The sequence below is a fragment of the Pteropus vampyrus genome, unplaced genomic scaffold (genome assembly GCF_000151845.1).
Source record: "Pteropus vampyrus isolate Shadow unplaced genomic scaffold, Pvam_2.0 Scaffold2, whole genome shotgun sequence".
Taxonomy (NCBI): Eukaryota; Metazoa; Chordata; class Mammalia; order Chiroptera; family Pteropodidae; genus Pteropus; species Pteropus vampyrus.
Window position 1 is genome coordinate 27,605,436 of NW_011888783.1, and position 25,062 is coordinate 27,630,497.

Consider the following 25,062-nt stretch of genomic DNA (forward strand, 5'->3'; position numbering starts at 1 on the left):
CTTATCATTACTCACAATAATTCTTAACTACCTTATCATACAGGAACACTTGACAATGTTAAATAAATTCAGATTTCAACAGTGGATGTTTGAAAACACGAGAGAAGCATAATAAAAACAATAGTAATAAAATTCTATTCTGATAGCCAAATATATAAAGAATAAGAAATTCTTATAGGATTTAATGGCCCGAAATAATTTTTGAAGGATGAGTCTCAAGTTTAGTAGTTATGGTCATTTTAAAGTTAAGTGAAATAAGTTTTGAGAGTATCAGACCCAAGCCAAAATTGAAATGTAAGTTAAATAAATTCTGTGGTGGTCCGATAGCCGAATTAGGAAAATCATTATTATGAATGGAGAAAACAATGTTGCACATTCTCTAATAAATAAGAAATCTGCTTTGTGTTTGTGTTCTAAGATTTCTAAAGTCTGCAAATTCAACAAATTCAACAGAATAAATTAGTAAATAGACTAGCACATTTATTTTTTCACATCATTCTAAAGTATTTTAAAGTTTTTGCAAAATTATTAAAGGATCAAAAGGCTAACTTTAGTCTTCTACAGGTGCTACTTTAAGCTACAGCGAATTTGTCTTGAGTTTTAAGAAAATTTGTTTCCTCTAAACAATAAATTGGAATAACAGAAAATTGAAATTGGGTGAGGAAAAAAAAAATGTTAAGTAAACTGATGAATATATGATAATGAATTTTTACTCATTCCGTGCAGAACTATTTACTTGTATTTGCCTTAGTGGTAAAACTGTTAAAACAGTTCCTATGTGAGCATGAATAAATATGAATTTGCTTAACATTTATCATATGGAGGAAGTTGATTAATTGAGCAGCAAAGTATATTGGAGTGTTGGAGACCAAAGTATATCGGTATTTAACACTTAAAAAAATTATTGTTAAGGAATCAAGCAGTCCATCAAATCTTTTTTTCAGCGTCTTTTGTAAATATACAATAAAGGAACTTTCTGTAGACTTAAACACCTGTTGGAATCTGGTGCTTTAACCTAGGATAATGGTCATTTTCTAGGATTGTGTTAATGAAAACAAGGGTACAGTAGACATACAGTTTTAGGTAGGAAATAACTCCTTGTATCTAGTCCTACATTTCCATAAGGAATGTCCAGATAGATAACAGGTACAAAATATCTTTGACATCTACTATAGCATTTACTATCTCATTCAAAAGACTCAAAGTATGAAAAGTGAAGCACAAGAAAGTCTCTCAGATGTGATGCTAGGCAAGCAGTAAGTCTACTAACTAGCCACGTAACTTTCATCTGCACATTAGCCTCAGTTTATATCTGGACCTCTGAGATACTGCAGAATGCTGCTGATCTTGGAGTTTGGAATTGCTGTAGATAATATAATAGTAGAAACTTGGAATGACAAATGCCAAGAAACTGTTGTATATCATGTCAGTCCTTATATTCAAATATTTATCAATCGTAGATTCCTAATTGGGAATGAGGTTTTTTTCAGAGTTCCCTCTACCTTTTGATCTTGTGTTTCCAAGAAACTATAAAAGCACATGAGACATTTTTAATCATTTTCTAATTTAAAAATTATATCAAGTTATATCAAATGTATTTTAAAACGTTATACAACTGTCTTAATATCCTCAGATTTTGACAGTTTTGCGTTTCAATACCTAGTTCAATTCCTAGTAATACAGTACTTCCTGATGTATATTTTCACTTGTTGCCTAACTGCATATAGTGTTAAGTAATAACTTTACTGTAATCTTTTTTTATACATGATTAAAGTGAAACAGTTCCTTCAAATCTAGTTACTTTTGGCTGACCTGCTGTTAGAGTGGGCATAACCCTTACAATTCAGCAGCTGTCCTTAAATTAGCCAACCCCACTTTCCAGTGAATACTTTTTGGACATTTTGGGATCTCTTTTCCTCAGGCCTATCAGATGTCCTGTTGCTTCTTTCCACACAGATGTCATCTTCAGGTCTTAGGGATGTTGGCAGTTTGTTGTCACCTATTCATCTTGTGGAGTTCATGAGGATACCTAACTTTGTTGGAAATGTTACATGTGGGATTTGATTTTGCTATCTAGTTTCTCTGTTTTTATGTAGAGATTCAGAGAAATTAAACTATAATTCTACCACTATCTTCTCCAAATCCTTTAAAAACTCCCTACTGAACCTATAGTTGCATTTCCCTTTTCTTTCCTAATATCGTTTTTATGTATTTGTTTTCTCTTGATTATTCTAGACAGAAGCTATTTTTTTAATAAAATTTATTTTAAATATTAAGCCGTTTTTTAGTTTTCCTGAGAAACTAGTTTTTGGTTGTGATGTTCTCTCTCGAGCAATGAAGAGATAATAAAGTGACCACCCTGATGGGCTGTGCTTGCTAGTTTCAGGCTGTTGGGCCGTCTTGTTACCTGCTGGCAGCTGGTGCTGGCGTTGCTCTTTTGGCAATAATCTTATAGGACAAAACTGGGGAGAGTGAAGGGTACAAGTAGAAAGGTCTCTCTTCCATTTTGTGCACGCACATCTCTGCTATAAGCTCTCATCTCCCATCACCGACTCTGGAACCCAGTTACCTCTGTTTCCTCATGGGTTTTCAGAGTTTTGTTTTCTATTTTTGACAGTTACCTGTCTAGAAGCCGTCAATTCTCAATTTATGTAGCATTTCCAGAGGTGGGTAAGCAGTAGGAATGAGGGTAGAAGAGTTAGTGGCCTATTTAACTTGCATCTTATTAACCAGATGTCTTTTCAGGGATATAGTATATACAGGCATACCTCATTTTATCACATTTTGTTTTATTGCGCTTTACAGATGTTACGTTTTTTACAAATTGAAGGCAAGACCCTCCACTAGCAAAAAAGATTATGACTCGCTTTATTGCGGTGGTCTGGAACTGAGCACAGTATCTCTGAGGTATGCCTGTATATCCAGATATTGCCCCTTACCCACACTGAGGGTTTACTAGCCCTCAGCTGGAAAAGGGTCCTTTCCTTCTGAACAATTAAGTTTAATAACACTCAATCCTGACCCCCAGTCACAAAAGGAGGTGTTTGTTTCTGGCCAAGTTCTGTGGATTTGATTTGGTAACTGCTTCCCTGAAGGCAAATGGATCTGACTGTTTTAAATTTAAGACATTAAAATTGGACAAGGATAACACCCAATTTAACCTTTTCTTATCTGGGACATTTTGAAATAGGCTTTCTGTATCCTGTATTGTAAATATTATAAACATTCTAAATATTAGCGAACATATAATATTTTTGACCGAGTGGGAAATTTATATATTTTTCAGACTATTAAATGCTTCTGTAGTCTTCCCTTATTATATGTTGTAAATTATCCCTTTAAATGAGATGGCTACTGTCTGATTATAAACATGCCGTGGTATTTTTAAAAATTATTTTAAAAATCTTCAGTTTGATTTCAGTGAATTACATAAGAAGTCACAAGAAAGCAGTGAAGTAGTCCCTAATAGGCAGCAGCTGCTAAGTTGACTTGCCATACTTCCTTAGATATGGTTAAAGAGTCCGGATAGATTTAAACAGCTTATGACACAACAGGCAGCATGAGCTTCATGTTCAGGTTGGTTTCCGTTTTACCATAAGTCTTGGGGGGACAATTTGTATTTGAGTCACACCTGAGGAACCTTGAGCCCATGACTCCCACCCCTACCCACCCATTGCTGCCAGTCTTGTAAGACTGTTGCTAGCAAACTAGCCCAAGAGGAAGACATCTGTGTACTAGATCAGGAAACAGATCTGCTCTCTGACTGGAAGGAAGATGACACTCTCTAGCTTCTGAGGTTTGCAAACATCCTTGAAAAGATTGCAGAGACACAATGTATCAGAAGGTGTGTATAAACCCCATGGAGCATTGCCTCCCAACAGAAAAAAGCTGATTTGGCTTTTTATGGGAACTATTAGGCATTCTGAAATGTAATTCTTTTCTTCTACCCATGACACCCCAAACACCTGCACCTAAAGTAGAACTGTTAGTTAATTTTAAACACCTAAACAGCTAATAACACTAAACTTCCTAAAATTAATTGTATTAAACTTCCCGAAATTAAAAATTAAGGTAATTTTTTAAACAGGATAAAAATAAAAATACAGTAGAATGAAACTGTGTACAAACTTAGATAAACTTAATTTGCGATTTTGTTTCATATGAGAATTAGCAAATATATTCAATTTTATACAGTTTAAAAATATGAAATTTTTACATTATTAAGTTGAACATCTTTAAAAATTATTTTTAGGTAATTTTTTGTTGTCTAAATAACCAATAATAGCTTTTTCTGATTTCGCGTAGTATATTAGTGTTCAGCAATCTAATTCTTAAGAACTTTTGGAATCTAAGGTTGTTTACAATAAACTATTAGTCGCTGATTTAACTACACAGTATTCTGTACTACAAAAATTCATTAAAGAATTTATAAAGAAAACAGTTGTATGTGGTAAAATAGTATGTCTAAAGATTTTTATTTGTAGATAAAATCTTCCCGTATTTGCTAAGGAGTTGCATAAAGGTTACCAGTAGTTCTAACAGAATAATTTCTCTTTAGAATCTCTAGGGCTGCGTAATAAAGTACTGAGGAAAATTGAAGAGCTCAGGACAAAGGTGAAAACCCTTTCTTCAGAAATTCCTGATGAATTTATATGTCCAATCACTAGGGAGCTTATGCAAGATCCTGTCATTGCATCAGGTATGTGTGATGTTATTCTAAGCTACAGGGCGTATTATGGGCTAAATGAATAATGCAGACAGTTCACAGAAATTTATTTACATGTGAAAAGTTTTTAAAACTCCTGTTTTATTATAAATAATCCTGTTTTTTTTTTCTTAAACACTCATTAGCTTAAGGTGAACTATCAAACATTGTATATTTCTTAATGACTAAAATGGGATGGAGTAGGTTTGAATGAGAGACAAAAGGAATAAGTTTTGCCAGCTTTACTTAAACTTGTGAAATGTATAGTTACTAGAATGTAAAGTTAAAATATTGTGTTTTTTTTAGGATAGATTGTTGAGATCACTTACATTTATTTTGTCCGTCATAGATTTAAACAACCTTACAGAAATAAGAATTTAAAGGTCATAAAGTTGCATCATTCCACATTAATTTCTAATCTTTCAATAAACAGACATACATACTTTACATAGTTATAATCAATGAATCCATATTATTTTTTTTATTTTTGTGTAAAACTTTTGAATTTTATTCTACATAATTTTCAGGTTTAATAACTTTATTCCATTGAGGGCCTATGCTACATTTTGTTTAACTCTTCTACTCTGGCGTATGTATGTGTTTGCAAATCTTTATATTGTAGGTTACATTGCAGTGATATCTTGCTACTTTTTCTTTTTTGTTATTACCATTACTTAGGATTATTTTCATGGCATGTGTGTCCCAAAGCAGAATTTACTAATGAGAATACTTTATGAACACGAAAAGAACAGTCTTGATAGTTTTTGTTAGATTTGTTATTAGATTGTTTTATAGAAAAAACATTTACAGTGCTACCAGCAATATATTGAAGTATACTTGTTTTTCCAGTTTTTTGATCATCAAATTTTATAACTATTTTTGTAAGTTTAGTAGTTGTTTGAAATTGTGTTCCTTATGTTGCTGTGGAGGCAAGAAATTTTTCTACATAGTTTACCAGTTAAATATACTTGGGTTTAAAATATTTCTCCATCTTCTTTGATAATTAACTTATCTGAAGGATTCGAATACCACCTTATATTATTGTGTCCACATTATTAATGAAACTAATATGAAGTTTTATTTTGTTAGTATCATTTTAATGTATTTGTTTCTACTTCTCTGAACTTTTGTAGGCAGGAACATTTTCATTTATACAACTGTAAACGTTTTCTTCCAGTTTTTATTTTATTTAAATGCATTGGAGTGACATTGGTTAATAACATTATATGAGTTTGAGGTATACAGTTCTATAGTACCACATTATATTTATATCTGTATATCCATTGTCTGCTCACTATTCAAAGTCTAGTCTCCTGTCACCATATATTTGACTCCTTTTACCCTCTTCATCCTCTCCCCACCACACTTCCTCTTTGGTGACCACCATACTATTGTCCGTGTCTATGAATTTGTTTTGTGTTTGCTGCTTTCTGTTTTATATCCCATGAGTAAATTCATGTGGTTCTTGTCCCTGTGACTTATTTCACTTAGCATGATACTCTCAACATCCATCCATGTTGTTGCAAATGGTAGTATTTCATATTTTATTATGGCTGAGTATTTCATTGTGTATATGTACCACATCATCTTTATCCAGTCATTAGTCAAAGGACACTTAGATTGTTTCCATGTCTTGGCTATTAAAAATAATGCTCCAAAAAAAAAAAAAAGAAAAAGAAAAAAAGAAGAAGAAGAAAAAAGAAATAATGCCGCAATGAACATAGGGGTACATATATCTTTACAAATAAGTGTTCTCAATTTTTTCGGGTAGATACCCAGAAAGAGGATTACTGAGTCATGTGGTAGCTCTATTCTTAATTTTTTGAGGAACCTCCTTACTGTTTATACTTAGAAGCTATACCAACATACATTCCTACCAGCAGTGTACGAGGGGTCCCTTTTCTCCACATTGTCTCCAACACTTATTTCTTGTCTTATTGATAACAGCCATTCTAATAGGTATGAGGTGATATCTCATTGTGATTTCGATTTACATTTCCCTCATAGCTTGTAAGATTGAGTATCTCTATTCATATATCTGTTGGCTGTCTGTATGTCTTTTTGGGAGAAGTGTCTGTTCAGATCTTCTGCCCATTTTTTAATTGGGCTGTTGTTGAGTTTTATGATTTCTTTATATATTTTGGACATTAACCTCTTATCAGAGGTATTGTTTGCAAATATCTTCTCCCATTCAGTTGGTTACCCTTTTGTTGATGGTTTCTTTTGTTGTGCAGAAGCTTTTTAGTTTGATGTAGTCTCATTCATTTTTGCTTTTACTTCCTTAGCCATTAGGATCAAGTTCATAGAAACCTCTCTGAGACCAAGGTTCATAAGTTAGGTGCCTATCTTTTCTTGTATGTATTTTATTGTTTTAGGTCTTGTATTCAAGTCTTTAATCCATTTTGACTTAATTTTTGTGTATGGTGTCAGCAGCCTAGTTTTATTTTTTTGCATGTGGCTTTCTAATTTTCTCAGCCCCATTTTTTGAAGAGCCTTTTCTTTTTCCATTGTATGTTTTTAGCTCCTTTGTCAAAAATTAGTTACCCTTATATTTGTGAGTTTATTTCTGGGCTCTCAATTCTGTTCCATTGGTCTGTGTGTGTTTTTCTGCCAATACCATGCTGTTTTGATTATTGTAGCTTTGTAATATCATTTGAAGTAAGGGACATTGATACCACCAGATTTGTTCTTCTCAGGATTGCTCTGGCTATGTGGGGTCTTTTGTAGTTCCGTACAGATTTGAGGATTTGGGGTTCTATTTTTTGAAAAACGCCATTGGGATTTTGATGGGAGATTGCATTAAATCTGTATATTGCTTTAGGTGGTATGACCATTTTAACTGTTATTTCTTCCAGTCCATGAACACGGAATATCTTTCTATTTCTTTGCATCATCTTTCTCAATAATGTCTTTTAGTTTGCAGTATTTAGAGCCTTCATGTCCTTTAAGTTTATTCCTAGGTATTTTATCCTCTTCGTTGCAATTGCAAATGGGATTTTCTTAAATTTTTCTGATATTGTATTAGTATATAGGAATACAACACATTTTTGTACATTGATTTTGTATCCTGCAACTTTACTATGTTTATTGTTTCTAATATTTTGGTGGAGTTGTTTAGGGTTTTCTGTATATAGAAGCATCTCCAAATGGTGACATTTTTACTTCTTCATTCCCAATTTGAATGCCTTTTATTTTTTTCTCTTGCATGATTGCTCTGGCTAGGACTTCCAGTACTTTATTGAATGAGTGGTGAGAGCATCTTTGCCTTGTTCCTGATCTTAGAGGAAAAGGTTTCAGTTTTTCCTCCATCGAGTATGGTATTAGCTGAGGGTTTGTCATATAATGGCCTTTATTATATTGAGACATTTTCCTCCTACATCCATTTTGAGTATTTTAATCATAAATGGCTGTTATATCATGTTAAATGCTTTTTCTGCATCTATTAATATCATGATTTTTATTTTTTATTTTGTTAATATAGTGTATCACATTGATCGATTTGCATATGTTGAACCATCCTCACGTCTGTGGAATGAACCCCACTTGATATGTTATCTTTTTAATATATTGTATTTGATTTGCTAGTATTTTGTTGAGGATTTTTGTGTCTGTATTCATCAGAGATTTTGTCCTGTATTTTGATTTTTTTGTGTTATCCCTGCCAGGTTTTGGTATTAAGGTAATATTGGCCTTGTAAAATAGTTAGGAGGTATCCTCTCTTCAGTTGTTTTGGAAGAGTTTTAGAAGGCCGGGTATTAAATCTTCTTTGAATGTTTGGTAGAATTCATAAATGAAGCCCTCTGGTTCTGGACTTTTGTTTTTTAGGGAGGTTTTTGGTTGCTGTTTCAATTTCCTTACTGTTTATGTCTATTTAAGGTTTCTAGTTCTTAATAGATCAATCCAAGAAGGTTGTATATTTCTAAGAATTTGTCCATTTCTTCTAGGTTATTTAACTTGGAGGCATATAGCCTTTTATAGTATTCTTGTATAATCCTTTGTATTTCTGTGGTATCCATTGTAACTTCCCCTTTTGATTTCTGAATTTATTTGAGTCTTTCCTCCTTTTTCATTAGTGAGTCCAGCCAGTGGTTTGTCATGTTATTTATCTTTTCAAAGAACCAGCTCTTTGTTTTATTAATTTTTTCTATTGTCTTTTCTCTATTTTGTTTAATTCCATATTTTTTATTATTTCCTCTGTGTACTGACTTTGGGCTTTGTTTGTTCTTTTTCTAGTTCTTGAGGGTGAAGTATTAGATTTTTTTGATATTTTTCTTCTTTCCTGAGGTAGACCTATAATGCTGTGAACTGCCTTCTTAGTACTGCTTTTACTACAAACCCCCAAATTTTGATATGTTGTATTGTCATTTGTCTCTATGTATATTTTGATCTCTTTATTTCTTCTTTCACCTAGTAGTTGTTCAGTGGCATGTTGTCTAATCTTCACATATCTGCGGTTTTTCCAGTTTTCTTCTTCTTGTTAATTTCCAGTTTCATATTATAGTTGGAAAATATGCTTGGTATGAGTACAGTCTTATTAAATTTATTGAGACTAGTTTCGTGCCCCATATATGATCTATTCTTGAGAATATTTTATGTGCACTTGAGAAAAATGTATATTTTGTCATTTTGGGATGTAAAGCTCTGTAAATATCGTTTATATCCATTTGGTCTAGTATGCCATTTAAAGTCGATACTTCTTTATTGACTTTGTTTGGTTGATCTTATCCATTGCTATCAATGGGGTATATATGGCCCCTACTATAATTGTATTTTTATCAGCTTCTCCCTTAGGTCTATTAGTAATTTTTTTATATATTTTGATGCTTTCATGTTGGGTGCATATGTATTGATAAGTGTTATTTCTTCTTGATGAATCGTCCCCTTTATCATTATAAAATATCTTGGTCTCTTGTTACCTTTTATCTTTCCATCTGTTTTGTCTGATATAAGCATGGCTACACCTGCTTTTTCTCTGGATGCCATTTGCTTGAAGTATCATCTTCTAACCCTTTGCTTTGAGTCTGTGTTTATCTTCGTAGCTGAGATGGGTCTCCTGAAAGCAACATATAGCTGAGTCTTGTTTTTTAATCCATCCCACTACTCTGAGCCTTTCAAGTTGGCTAGTTTAGTCCACTTATATTTAGGATGATTACTGATAGACAAAGACTTATTGCAGCTATTTTATCTTTTGTTTTCTGGTTGTTCTGTATCTCTATAATTTCTATTCCCTTGTGCTTCTGTGTGCTATTTTAGTTTGGTGGTGCTCTTTTATTTTTTTCCCTTGTTTTTTTATGTTACATGTCTTAGTTCTGGATTTTTGTTTTGTAGTTACTGTGAAGTTTATGCAAAACTTTCATATGTACAGTAGTTCTTTTTCTTCTAATATATCTTTTCTCTATCTATGCACATTCAATCCGTTTCCCTCTTTCCTTTTACGTTTTTGTTGTCACGAATTATCCTTTTTTATGCTGTGTATTTGTTTCCAAATTGCAGAAACTATAGTCTTTTTAAAATTGCTTTTACCCTCTTTAACCTTTATGTTGTAATTAAGTGTTTAATACCCTATTCTGAAATAGAATTGCAGTTTCCTGCTTCTGTCTGTCTGTCATCTTACTCACAATTTTGTATCATTTTGTCTTTTTGATTCAGGTGGAAGAGCTCTTTTCAACATTTCTTGTAATGCAGGTCTTGTGGTGGTAAACTCCCTCAGCTTTTGTTTGTCTGGAAAAGCCTTTATTTCTCCTTCATATCTAAAAAATAACTTTGCTAGATGTATTCTTGGTTAGTGATTTCTCTGTTTCAATACTTCGAATATTTGATTCCACTCTCCTGGCTTGTAAGATTTCTGCTTAAAAATCCAATGGTAATCTAATGGGGTTTCCTTTATAGGTAATAGTCTTTTTCCCTTGGCTTCCTTGAGAATTCTTTGTTATTACCTTTAGAGGGTTTTGGTATAATGTGTGTTGAAGGTGGTCTTTTTGCATTGAGATAATTAAGTGTTCTGTTAGCTGCTTGGATTCAAGGGTGCAGCTCTTTCCAGTAGGTTTGGGAAGTTCTTATCAATTATTTCTTGGAATAGGTTCGCTGTTCCCGTCTTCCTCTTTTCTCCTTCTGGTATACCCATTATTCTTGTATTCCTCTTTCTAATGGAATCATATAGTTCTTGTAGACTCCTTTCATTTTTTTTCCCCTTTCATTTTTTAAAACTCTTGATTTACGCTCTTTTTCCAACTGAGTCATTTCTAGGTGTCAGTCTTCAAGAACACTAATTCTATCTGGTCTACTCTATTTCTTAAGCTAATTCATTCCTCATTTCATTTGTTGAGTTCTTCAACTCCAAAATCTGTTTGGTTCTTTTTTATAGTTTCAGTCTCCTTGGTAAAGTACTCCTCTTGTTTATCGATTATTTTCCTGAACTCATTGAACTGCCTTTCTGAGTTTTGTATCTCATTGAGTTTTTCAGAACTACATTCTTGAATTTTCTGTCATTTAAATGACAGTCTTCCATGTCTTTGAATTTATTTTCTGGGGACTTTTCATTTTCTTTCTGCGATACCTTGGTACCTTGTTATTCATGATGAATTATTTGGCCATCAAAAATACCCCATATTCCCAAGGTGGGCATCCCTCTGTGACTGGGTTGCCTTTGTCTCAGTGCACCACACCCTTGTTGGGATGTGGCAGGCAATGGGGCTCCAGGCCTGTAAGTTCCTAGCACTTCTTTCCTGCATCCAGAAGCTACCAGCCTCAGTATACTATCTGAGGTGTCCTGGCTGTCTCTGAGATTCCATGCAGTGGGTTGGGGAGGGCTAGGTATGGGGAGGTGAGTTTGCATTTCTGCGATTTTGTTTTTTCCATTGGGTTTAGCCGCAATGTGTACTGGCCACTCAGGCTGGAATGTTGCTTCTGCCCCTTTACAACCTGCCATTGAAGGCTCTAATCCAGTACCTCCACTGCTACCATGTCCGCTGATGCTGGGCAGGTGATGGGAAGTTAGGGAGGGGCAGATTCATGTGTCTGCAGATTTGTTGTTTTCCTGGTGATGGCTGCTGCTCCACCCAGCCACCATACCTTTCAACTGTGTCTCTACCCCCATCACTTGGCTCAGCCATATTTATCAGCCACTAAAGCTGGAAGGCTGCCTCTGCCCCTCCGATCCTTTCTGGGTTGCCAAATGAGTACTGCAGTCCTATCCTCCACTGCTACCATGTCAGCAAGTGCCACTGCAAGTGCCAGACTGTGTCTGCTGCTCCCATCTCTCTCTTTGCCACATCCTCCTGCTGCTGCTAGCTCAGATACAGCCACCTTCAGATGTCTCAATGTGCAGATCTCTCAGATTTATTTGTATGCTGAGCAGGGGATCCTATGTTGAATTATAGTTGTCTGACTTGTTGAAACTTTCATAGGAGAGGCTAGAAGGTCTTCTCATGCAGCATGATCTTATGTCATTATGGACATAATAAGCACTCAATAAATTTTTCTACATGGCAGTTTACCATTTGAGTATGTTTAGGTATAAAATATTTATTCATCTTCTTTGATAATTACCAAGGGACCTAAATACTGACCTTATATATTGTGTCCGCATTATTAGTGAAACTAGTCATATAGTCTTTTTTTTTTTGTAAATATTGTAATATATTCGATTGTCTCTACTTGCTCTGAACTTTTGTAGGCAAGAGCATTTATCATTTATACAACTGTAAAAAGTTCCTTCTAATTTTTCAAAAATGCTTATATTTGGAGTTTTATATTTGCTCTGAGATATGACTGAACCAAGAACATAGTTTGTATTCTTTGCAGCTATGCTCTTTTAATTTTAAAATAATATAGTGATATTGTATAAATTTTTTTCAAACAGCACAGAGGTATATAAAGTGAGGCATGTCATCTATTTGGTCCTAAACATAAGAGGTCCTAAACATAAGAACTTATACCAGTTTAGCATATAATTCTAAATATTTTACTCTGTATATTCTTAAATGTCACATTTTTAATACCAATAGTGTCAAGATAGTTTTACAAAACTAGTCTTTTACATTTTAAACTATTTTCTGTCCTGCCTTTTTTTGTGTGTGAAATGTTCATGGGCATTTTCCGTTTTTATGTATGTAGTCATCCCTAAATGCTGTTTTAATTTTTATTTAGTTCCCAGGGAAAGAAGAAGGCATCATGCTACTTACTTTATTCTATTTTAAAAGACTGCCTAATATTCAAATGTATCTGTGCCCTATACTTTATTTCATTTCCTATTGATATTTTGCTATTATAAACTATAGCAGTAAACATCATTGCACAAATTTAGCCTTATAGGCTTAATGTGAATGTTTCTGTAGAATAAATCACCTAAAGCTGAAATTACTGAAAGATATTGACAAATAATCCTCTTAATATAAGAGGTCCATATTTCCTGCATCCTTGCCTATGCTGATATTAGCAATCTTTTACTCATTCTCATTTTAAGTAAATAGTAATCTCAATTTGTAATCCTTGTATAATAAGTTTGACCACTTTTTAATGATTTTAACCATTTATAATTTTCTTATGTGACTTTACTCTTCATAAGCATTTAATTCAAGTTTAGTTACTTTATCTTTGGTTTTTATTATTTAATAAGAAATACACTTTTGGGAGGTCATTTGGCCTAGTAGTTGAGCACATGCACTGAAGAACCAGACTAGCTGGTTACATTACTTATTAGATGCGTTACCTTGTGAGAGGCCATATTACTGATCTGTGCCTCATTTTCCTAGTACTTAACTCATGAGATTCTTGTAAGGATCAAATGAATTAATGCATGTTAGATACTTAAAGACCACCCGGACATAATAATCACTTAATAAATATCAGTTAGCTATTTTTATTTCAGAATATGAACTTTCCTATGATTATAGCAATGGCTGTTTAGATTTGGCTTTGGTATGTTATATCAGGACCCTTGTTTGCAATTGAAAGAAACTCAACTCTAATTAGGGTAAGCAGAAATGGCAATTAATTTATTGAAAGTTATGGTGAGTCTTAGGAAAAGCTGACACCAGAGACTTGAGTACAGTCAGGGTTCTGTTTTCTTATCTATCAGAGGCTTCTGAATGTTCACATTCTGTGATAGTCAATGTGCCTTTTTCCACATGGTAGGAAAACATGACCACTAATGGGTTCCAAATTTTACGTTTTATCATTTCACCCACCAAAGACAGATCAATTCATTTGTTTCCAGTGCCAACTCCAGAATTCCCAGATAAAGGACTCACTGCCCTAACCTGAGCCAGGAGACTACCCCAGTGTTAGTCCTGAGGGAGATGAGGTGCAGTACTCTGAGTCACCCAACTGTGGAGAGTTGCGTTGCATATAAATGGGGTAATGGCATAAGAAGAATAGTGGTGGAAGAGAGTTTACAGAAAAGGGGTACTGACCAAACAATATGCACTACATAGGTTTTTCCATGTTTTTCATGTCTTCAATTTCTTAGTAATATACATTTTCAGTTGACATTTTTTCTTTTACCCAAAGATTGTTAGGAAGTTTGCAGGTTTTTAAATTAGTTTTGAGGACATTTTGGCAGAAAAGGGTGTCTAGCTTTTTTGTATGGGATTAAAGAATATGAAAAGTTGTTTCTTTTGGAAGTTAGAGATTTTCCTTGTATGTTCTTGGTTAATTTTTATAAAATTTCACTGAGCATATGAAAGTTTTTCTTTGGAAAATTTTTTGCAACATTGATATAATATATTGATATATAGATATGTGAAGATATCAAAGTGTTAATTGTCTAATTCAAATCCTCCATAAAACATTTCTATCAAGTAGAACTTTTTGTGATGATGGAAATGTTCTCCATCTATGCTGTCCAATATAGTAGCATTTAGTCGCATGTGGCTTTGAGCACTTGAAATGTGGCTAATGTGACTGATGTGACATTTTCACTTTATTTGTGATTGATTTAAATTCAAACAGCTACATGTGTCCTATTGGACAGCACAGCTCTATCATCTAACTATTTTTTTTGGGGGGGGGATAAAACTTATCGAGGTATAAGTCACATAATAAAATTTCTCTATTTTTAAGTGTGATGAGCTTTTTAAAAGTATATACTATGCATCCACCATCACAATCAAGATATAAATATTATAATCCCAGAAGGTTCTCTCGTGCCCTTACAATCAATCCTCATCCACGCCTGGCCTTATGTAATCAGCTTTTTGGCACTATATGTGGAATATATATGATATAAATGGAATCACTTGTGTCTGGCTTTTTTCACTCAGCAGAATATTTTGGATTCATTTATCTTGTTGAATGTATTAGTAATTCATTCCTTTAAATTGCTGAGAAATGTTCCATTGTGTGGATATACTGTAATATATTTATTCATTAATCTTTTAATGAACTTCATGTCTTTTCCACTTTTTAGCTATTCTGAAGTTACTATAACATTTATGTACATATCTAAGGACATGTTTCATTTCTCTTGGTTAAATATTTAGGAGTGGAATGACTGAGAGTGAATGTTTAAAGTGACTGCCCAAACTGTTTCTCAAAATGGTTGTACTGTTTACATTCCCAACTGAAAATTCCAAATTCTCCACATACTTGGCAACACATAGTGTTGTTAATGTTAGTCTTCTATTTTTTGCCATTCTAATGGTGTGAATTGGTATCTCATTGCAATTGTAATTTGCATTTTTCTGATTATTAGTGATGTTGAGCATTTATTCATGTGCTTATTATCTGTGTCTTCTTTTGTAAAGTGTCCCTTCAAATCTTTTCCCCATTTTGTATTGGGTTGTTTGTCCTGCTATTGAGTTGTGTGAGTTCATTAAAATTCTAGATAAGTCTTCTGTCAGATGCATGTATTGCATATAAAGGTGTACCTCGGAGATGTTGTGGGTTAAGTTCCAGATCATCACAATAAAGTGAGTTGTAATCTTTTTGCTGGTGGAGCTTCTTGCCTTCAATTTATAAAAAATGTGACATCTGTTAAGTGCAGTAAAGCAAAGAGCAATAAAACAAGGTATGCCCTGTATTTTCTCCTAGTCTGTAGCTTGTCTTGTTATTTCCTTTTTAAAATTTTTTAATTTTTCAATTACAGTGGCCATTAATATTAATTTCAGGTGTGCAACATAGTGATTAGACATTTATATACCTTACAAAGTCCAATAAGTCTAGAACTCATCTCACAGCTTATAGTTATTACAAAATTATTGACTACATTCCCTATGCTGTACTTTTCATCTCTGTGACTGTTTTTATAACTGGCGATTTGTACTTCTTAATCCTTTCACCTTTTTCACCCATCTTCCCAACCCGCCTCCTATCTGACAACCATCAATTTGTTCTCTGTATCTATGAGTTTGTTTTTGTTTTATTTTTTAGATTCCATATATAAGAGAAAACATGGTATTTGTGTTTGACTTATTTCACTTAGCATAATAACCTCTAAGTCTATCCATGTTGTCACAAAAGGCAAGATTTCATTCTTTTTTATGGCTGAGTAATATTCCATTGTACATATGTATCACATCTTTATCCATTCATCTCTCAATGAACATTTAGGTTACTTCCATATCTTGGCTATTGTAAATAATGATGCAGTGAACATAGGGGTACATATATCTTTTCAAACATGTGTTTTTGATTTCTTCAGATAACTACCCAGAAGTAGAATTGCTGGGTCATATGGTAGTTCTATTTTGAATTTTTTGAGGAACCTCCATACTGTTTTCCATAGTGATCGCACTAATTTACAATCCCTTTTCTCTACATCCTCACCAACACTTGTTTGTTGATTTGTTAATGACAGCCATTCTGACAGGTATGAGGTGATATCTCATTGTGGTTTTAATTTTCATTTCCCTGATGATTAGTGATGTTGAGCATCTTTTCCTATGTCTATTGGCCATCTGTTCTCTTTGAAGAAATTTCTATTCAGGTTCTCTGACCATTTTTTAATTAGATTTTTTTTTGTTTTTTGTTTTTTTTTTTTGGTGTTAAGCTGTGTGAATTCCTTAAGAATTTTGGCCATTAACCCCTCATCAGATGTATCATGGGCAAATATCTTTTCTCAATCAGTAGGTTATCTTTTTGTTTTGTTGATGGTTTCCTTCACTGTGCAAAAACTTTTTAGTTTGATGTAGTCCCATTTGTTTTTTATTCCGTTTCCTTTGCTTGAAGAGACATATCCATATAAATATTTCTAAGAGGAATGTCAAAGAGTTTACTGCCTGTTTTCTTCCAGGTGTTTTATGGTTTCAGGTCTTACATTTATGTCTTTAATTCATTTTGAGTTTATTTTTGTATATGGTGTAACAAAGTGCTCTAGTTTCATTTTTTTTTGCTGTATCTTCAGTTTTCTCAACATTTGTTGAAGAGACTGTCTTTACCTCATTGCATATTTTTGACTTATTTGTCATATATGACTTGGTCATATTGGTGTATGTTTATTTCTGAGCTCTCTATTCTGTTCCATTGACCGCTATATCTGTTTTTATGACAGTACCATGCTGTCTTGATTACTATAGCCTTGTAGTATAGTTTGATATCAGGTAACTTGATACCTCCAACATTGTTCTTATTTCTCAAGATCGCTTTCGCTATTCAGAGTTTTTTTGTAGTTTCATATAAATTTGAGGATTATTTGTTCCAGATCTGTGAAAAATGCCATTGGAATTTTGATAAGGATTGCACTGAATCTAAAGATTGCTTTGGGTTGTATGGACATTTTAATGATGTTAATTTTTCATATCCACAAGAACAATATATCCTTCTATTTGTTTGTATCTTCTTCAGTTTCTTTCCTCAATGTCTTAGTTTTTCGAATAGAGATCTTTTACCTCTTTGGTTAAATGTATTCCTAGGTATTTCATTTTTCTTGATGTAATTGTAAATGGGATTGTTTTCTTAATTTCTCTGATATTTTGTTATGGGTGTATAAAAATGCAACTGATTTCTGAATGTTAATTTTGTATCCAGCTACTTTACTGAAGTCATTTAGTCTAATAGTTTTTTTTTTTTTTTTTTTGGTGGACTCTTTAGTCTTCTCTATATATCATATACAAATAATGACATTTTTACTTCTTCCTTCCCAATTTGGATGCATTTTCTTTTTCTCGTCTGATTGCTGTGGCTAGAACATCCAATACTATCTTGAATAAGAGTGGTAAAAGTGGACATCATTGTCTTGTTCCTGACTGTAAAGAAAAAGCTTTCAGCTTTTCACTGTTGAGTATGTGGATTTGTCCTGTATGGCCTTTATTATGTTGAGGTATGTTCCCTCTGTCCCCACTTTGCTAGAGTTTTTATCATAAATGGATGTTGGATGTTGTCAAATGCTTTCTCTGCATCTACTGATATGATCATATGATTTTTATCCTTCATTTTGCCACATATCACGTTAATTGATTTGTGGCTATTGAACCAGACTTGCATCACAGGAATAAATCCCACTTAATCATAGCATCTGATATTTTTAATGTATGGCTGAATTCAGTCTGCTAATATATATATTTTTAATTTTTTACTTTTTTTATTTTTTTATGGTGACATTTGTTAATGAAATCTAATAAGTTTTAGCTGTACACTTAACAGTAAGGCATATATATATTTACACTGTGTTCACCTCCCATAGTTAGATTTCTTTCTGTCACCACATATTTGACCCACTTTACCCTGTCTACCACCCCTCTCCCCTCACCCTCTGGTAACCATTAGTCTATTGTCTATGTCCATGAGTCTGTTTGTTTGGCCTGTTCATTTAGTGCTTTTAGGTTTATATCCCACATATAAGTGATATCATGTGATTTTCAGCTTTTTCTGTCTGTCTTATTTCGCTTAGCATGATTATCTCGAGGTCCATCTATATTGTCGCAAATGACAGTATTTCATCTCTTCTTATGGCTGAGTAATATTCCATTGTATATATGTACCACAGCTTCTTTAGCCAATCATCTATTGTAAGACATTTCGGTTGATTTCATGTCCTGGCTACTGTGAATAATGTCACTATGAACATCGGTGTGCAAATATCTTTTCAGATATGGGTTTTCAAGTCTTTAGGGTAAATACCCAGTAGAGGGATTGCTGGATCATATGGCAGATCAATTCTTAGTTTTTTGAGGAACCTCCATACTGTTTTCCATAGCGGCTGTACCAATTTTCAGTCCCACCAGCAGTGTATGAGAGTTCTTTTTTCTCTGCATCCTCTCCAACATTTGTTATTACTTGTCCTGTTGATTATAGCTATTCTAACAGGTGTGAGATGGTATCTCATTGTGGTTTTGATTTGTATTTCCCTAATATCTAGAGATGCTGAGCATATTTTCATATATTTGTTCACCATTTGTATGTCCTCTAGGGAGAACTGTCTGTTCAGGTCCTCTGCCCATTTTTTGATTGGATCTTTTGTTTTTTTGTTGTTATTGAGTCGTATGAGTTTTTCGTATATTTTGAATATTAGGTCCTTAACAGAGGCGTTGCTTGCAAATATATTTTCCATTTGGATGGTTGTCTCTTCACCTCGTTGACGGTTTCTTTTGCTGAGCAGAACTGCTAATATTTTTTAAAGGATTTTTGCATCTATGTTCATCAGGGATATTGGCCTATAATCTTTTTTTGTAGTGTCTTTGTCTTTTGTACTGTGATAATGCTGGCTTCATAAAATGAGCTTGGGAGCCTTCCTTCTCCTTCAGTTTTTTGGAACAGTTTGAAAAGGATAGGTATTAATTCTTTGAATGTTTGGTAAAATTCACATATTAAGCCATCTGGTCCAGGACTTTTGTTGGGGAGTTTTTTGATTACTGGTTCGATATCATTTGTCGTTATTTCTCTGTTTAGAGTTTCTGTTTCTTCCTGATTCTGTCTTGGAAGCTTAAATGTTTTCAGGAATTTATTCTTTTATTCCAGGTTGTCCAGTTTGTTGGCATATAATTGTAGTTATTTCTTTTGTTTTTATTTGGATCCTCTTTTTTTTTTTTCTGGATGCATCTAGCTTAAGGTTTATCAATTTTATCTTTTCAAAGAACTAGTTCTTGGTTTCATTGATTTTTTTTGTTTGTTTTTCTAGACTCTATTTCATTTCTTTCCACTCTGATCTTTATTATTTCCTTCCTTCTACTCACTTTGGGCTTTGCCTGTTCTTTTTTTGTTGTTCTTTTTTTTTTTTTTTCCCCTAGTTCCATTAGGTGTAAAGTTAGATTTTTCTTGTTTCTTGAGGTAGGCCTATATTGCTCTAAATTTCCTTTAGAACTACTTTGGCTGTGTCCCATAGATTTTGGGACTATGTGTTTTTATTTTCATTTGCTTAAGGTGTCTTTTGATTTCTTCCTTGATCTCGTTGTTAACCATTCATTGTTTAGTAGCATGTTATTTAGCCTCTGTGTGTTCGTGTTTTCAGTTTTCTTCTTGTAATTGATTTCTATACCATTGCGATTGGAGAATATGCTTGATATGATTTTAGTCTTCTTGAATTCATTGAGACTTGTGACCTAGCATATGGTCTGTCCTGCAGAACGTTCCATGTGCACTTGAAAAGAATGTGTATTCTTCCGCTTTGGAGTGAAATGTTTTAAAAATATCAGTTAAGTCCGTCTGCTCTAATGTGTCATTTGAAGCCACTATTTCCTTATTAATTTTTGTCTGGATGATCATTGATGTCAATGGGGTATTAAAGTCCCCTACTATTACTATGTTACTGTTGATCTCTCCCTTTATCTTCATCAATATTTGCTTTGTATATTTAGGTGCTCCTATGTTGGGTGCATGAATGTTTACAATGGTTATATCCTCTTGTTGGATTGATCCCTTTATCATTATGTAATGTCTTTTTTTGTCTCTTATTATAGTCTTTGATTTAAAATCTGTTCTGTCTGATATAAATATTGTTACCCCACCTTTTTTTTTTTTTCACTTCCATTTATGTGAAATATCTTTGTCCATCTCTTTTAGTCTCTGTTTTGATCTGAAGTGGGTCTCTTGTAGATAGCATCTGTATGGGGCTTGTTTTCTTATCCATTCAGCTACTCTGTGTCTTTTGATTGGAGCATTTAATCCATTTACATTTAAAGTGATTACCAGTAGGTACAGTTATTGTCATTTTATATTTGTTCTTCACTCTCCCCCTCACCCCCCGCAGTCCTTCTTCTTAAAGAAGTCCCTTTAACATTTCTTGTGATACTTGCTTGGTGGTGATGAATTCCTTTAACTTTTTCTGGTCTGGGTAGCTCTTTATTTCTCTTTCGATTGTAAATGAAAGCTTTGCTGGGTAAATTAATTTTGGTTGTAGGTCTTTGCTTTTCATCATTTTAATATTTTGTGTCAATCTATAGTAAAGTTTCTATTGAGAAATCAGCTGCTTGTCCTATGGGAGCTCCCTTGTACATAATAAGCTGCTTTTCTCTTGCTAATTTTAAGATTCTTTGTCTTTAACATTTGGCATTTTAATGATGATGTATCTTGGTATAGGCCTCTTTGGCTTTATCTTGTTCGAGACACTGTGCTTCCTGGACTTGTATGTCTGTTTCCTTGTGCGAGGCTTGTGGCTGCTTAATTGGAGCTACGTTCTAAGCTAACACTAACTGTAGCTTATGCCAGGCTTGGGGCCACCTGATAGGAGTAACAATGCAAGTTGAGACTGGTCACTGCTTGTGCTGGGCGTGGGTTCACTTATTAAGATGTACAGGGCACAGCAAAGCTTGCTGCTACTCCTTTGGGGCATGTGGACCTTTGAGTGATTTTAGAAAAGTCTTTGCAGCACACAGGCGGGGTGCTTTTGTGGAAGAGCTTGTAGAAGTTTAGGCTGGATGCATGAGTTGTGCACAAGAATCGCAGGGAATCACCAGAGTGGAGTGAATGTTATTAGCCAGGTTAATGGAGAGCACAGATTTGGCATTCATCTGCACCTGCTGGCTGGCTGGGAGAAGCTCTCAACAAAGGAACAATGAATGGCACCTACTAGCACTTGTGTCCCTGCAGAGTGCTGCCTTGATCCCTGTTCCTCCAGCCCTTGCCTCAAAGCCCGTCAGTTAAGTTCCTCCCAGTATGTCCTTGGTGCCCTTTGAGTTGCTGTCCCTGTGCTAGAATCCAGAGCAAGTGAGTTTGTGAGTGAGGGAGTCCATGTACGGGCCCCTCAAGAGGAAAGCCTGGGACTCCAGCAGCCCTCCATCTTGGACGCAATCCTTGCTGGACATTATGGGAATTCCTCTTCCCAGCACTGGTGCCCTAGACTGTGAAGCCCAGTGTGGGTATGGGACCCCTTGCTTTTCACGGGGGACCTCCATAGCCAAGCTATACCCTCTCATTCTTAATCTTCACACCATGGGGCCTGCTTGTTCAGTGTCTTCACCCTTCCTACCAGTCTTGTTGTGCCTTCTTTATATTCTTAGGTATAGAGCTTCTGTTCAGGTGATTCTCAATGATGGTTCTGAAATTTAGTTGTAATTTTGATGTGCTCATGGGAGGAGATGAGCACGGTGTTTACTCTGCCATCTTGACTGAAGCACCTCATCATTTTCTTAATGAGGTCTCTTAAAGAGCAAACATTTAAAATTTTTGATAGTTCAATTATTTTTCCCTTAACAAGTTACACTTTTAGTGGCATATTGAAATCTGTCTACCCCAATATTGCAAAAGATTTTATCATAAACTATGTTGTCTTCTAAATGTTTTACAGTTTAAAATTTTATGTTCGTGATTTACTTCAAACTGTTTTTGTGTGGTGTGAGGTAAACTTCTTTTCCTAAATGGATACCCAGTTGTTCCAACGGCATTTGAAAAATCTTTTCCCATTGGATTATCTTGGCACCTTTGTTGAAAATCAGTGGAATCTACCACTGGTTATTCAAGACTTTCTCTAATATTCTCTTGATCTTCTTGTCAATTCTTATGCCTCAGTGCCTTGAATACTTTAGCTTTGTATTAAGTCTTGAAATCAGATAGTGTAAGTCATTTTAGTTCTTTTTCAAAACCGCATATTCCATATAGATTTTAGAATCACTTTCCCATTTCCTACAGAAAAGCATAACGGGTGTGTGTGGGGTGGGAGTAAAAAAAAAAAAAAAAAAAAATCTTCTCCAAGGTTCATCCAGGTAGTTGCAAATATCAGGATTTCCTTCTTTATTAAGATTGGATAATATTCCATTGTGTGTATATACCACATTTTGTTTATCCACGGACGTTTGGGTTGCTTCTATCTTTTGGCTGTTGTGAACAATGCTGCTATGAACATGGCTGTGCAGATATCTCTTCGAGATCCTGTTTTCAATTATTTTTGTATAACCAGAAATGGAATTGCTGGATCACACTGTAATTCTATTTTTAATTTTTTGAGGACCTTCCATACTGTTTTTCATAGCGGCTGCACCATTTTACATTCCTGCCAACAGTGCACAAGGGTTCCAATTCTTTTGCATCTTCACCAGCACTTATTTTCAATTTTTTTTTTGTAGCAGCCATTCTTATGGGTATGAGGTGACATCTCATTGTAGTTTTAAATTGCATTTTCCTAATGATTAATGAGGTTGAACATCTTTTCATATGCTTATTATTCATTTGTACATCTTTGGAGAAACGTCTATTCAAGTGCTATGCCCATTTTTAAGATCAGGTTTTTTGAATTGTTTAGTCCTTTCCCCCTGCCCCTTCCCCTTTTTGTTTATTACACTGGCCAAGGATTTCCAGTATGATATTGAAAAAAGTGGTGAAAATAGACATTCTTACTTTAACCTTCTCTTAGGAAGCATTCAATCTTCACCATTAAGTATGATGTTAGATGCCCTCTATCAAGTTAAAGAAGTTCCTTTCTATCCTGAGTTGCTGAGAATTTTTTTAATGCTTATCCATTGAAATAATCTGGCTTTTTCCTTTAGCCTGTACAATGATAGATTACTGTATTCGTTTTCTGTTGCTGCCCTAACAAATCATCACAAAAGTAGTGGCTTAGAGCAGAATTTCTGTAGGTTAGAAGTCCAGTACAGTCACTCTGGCTAAAAGTAAGGTGTTGGTAGGCTCTGTTCCTTTTTGGAGGCTCTAATGGACAATCCTGCTCATTTGGAGGCTCTAATGGACATTTCCTGATCATTTAGGTTATTGGTGGAATTCAGTTCCTTGTGATTGTAGGACTGAGGGCCCTATTGTTTTTTTTGTTTTTGTTTTTTACTGACTATAAGCTGAGGGCTGTTCCCAGCCCTAGTAGACAAAACGATGGCTTCCCAAAGATGTCCATGTCCTAATCCCCAGAGCATGTGAATGTTAGCTTATATGGCAGAAAGCGGCTTTGCAGATGTGACTAGGGATCTGGAGAAGAGGAGATTCTCCTGTATTATCTGGGTGGACCCAAGGTAACCACAAGAATCCTTATAAGTAAAAGAGGGAGGATAGGAGAGTGAAAGACGACGTTATGACAACAGAGCAAAGATTGGAGTGATGTGAGAATGTGAGCCAAGGAATTCAGTCAGCCTCTCACTGATAAAGGCAAAGAAACAGATTTTTTCCCTAGAGCCTTCAGAAGGAATGCCACCCTGCTAACACCTTGATTTTTAGTTCAGTGAAACTAATGTCATACTTCTGATCTGCAGAACTGTAAGATAACAAATTGTGTTGTTTTAAGTCATCAATTTGATATTGAAGCAATAGGAAACTAATCCACTGGCTTCTAGAGGTGGTCAAATTCCTTGGCTTGTGGCCTTTCTGCATCTTTCAAACCCAACAGTAATGGGTTGTATCTCTTTGCATCACATTGCATCTCTTTGGTCTTCTTTACTCTTCTGTATTTAAGAACTCACGAGATGATATTGGGCTGTTCGGGATAATCTAGTATAATTTTCTATCTTAAAATCTGGTGCTTAGCAACTTTTTTTCCCTTTTGCCATGTAACATATTCACAAGTTCCAGGATTAGTACAGATAAATTTGTGGGGCCATTATTCTACCTGCCACAATTCCATTCATTGATTTTTTAAATGGCGCTAATACACACAGACACGGACACACACAGACACACACACATACACAGACACGGAGACACAGACACACACACAAAATTTACAATTTTAACAATGAGTGTGCAGTTCCTTGATATTAAGTACATTCACAGTGTTGTGCAACCATCACCACCATTCAAGTCCAGAACTCTTTTCATCATGCAAAACTGAAACTATACCCATTAAGTAATAGCTGCCATTTTCCCCTTCCCCCAGCCACTGGTAACTACCAGTCTTTATTTCTCTAAATTTGACTATTATAGATACCTCATATAGGTGGAATCATGCAGTATCTGTGTTTGGTACTTAGCATAATGCCTTCAAGGTTCATCCACATTGTAGCATGTGTCAGAATTTCTTTCCTTTTTAAAGCCGAATAATATTCAATTGT

At 34.6% G+C, this 25,062-nt stretch overlaps 1 protein-coding gene across 1 annotated transcript in view; it reads left to right on the forward strand.

The window, feature by feature from the left end:
• Window positions 1-25,062, forward strand: part of WDSUB1 (WD repeat, sterile alpha motif and U-box domain containing 1) — a 59,127-nt gene that overhangs the window by 21,963 nt on the left and 12,102 nt on the right. Inside the window, exon 9 of the mRNA XM_023528485.1 lies at window positions 4,559-4,699. Within this exon, the coding sequence (XP_023384253.1) occupies window positions 4,559-4,699 (141 nt within the window). The remainder of the gene's footprint in view (window positions 1-4,558; window positions 4,700-25,062) is intronic.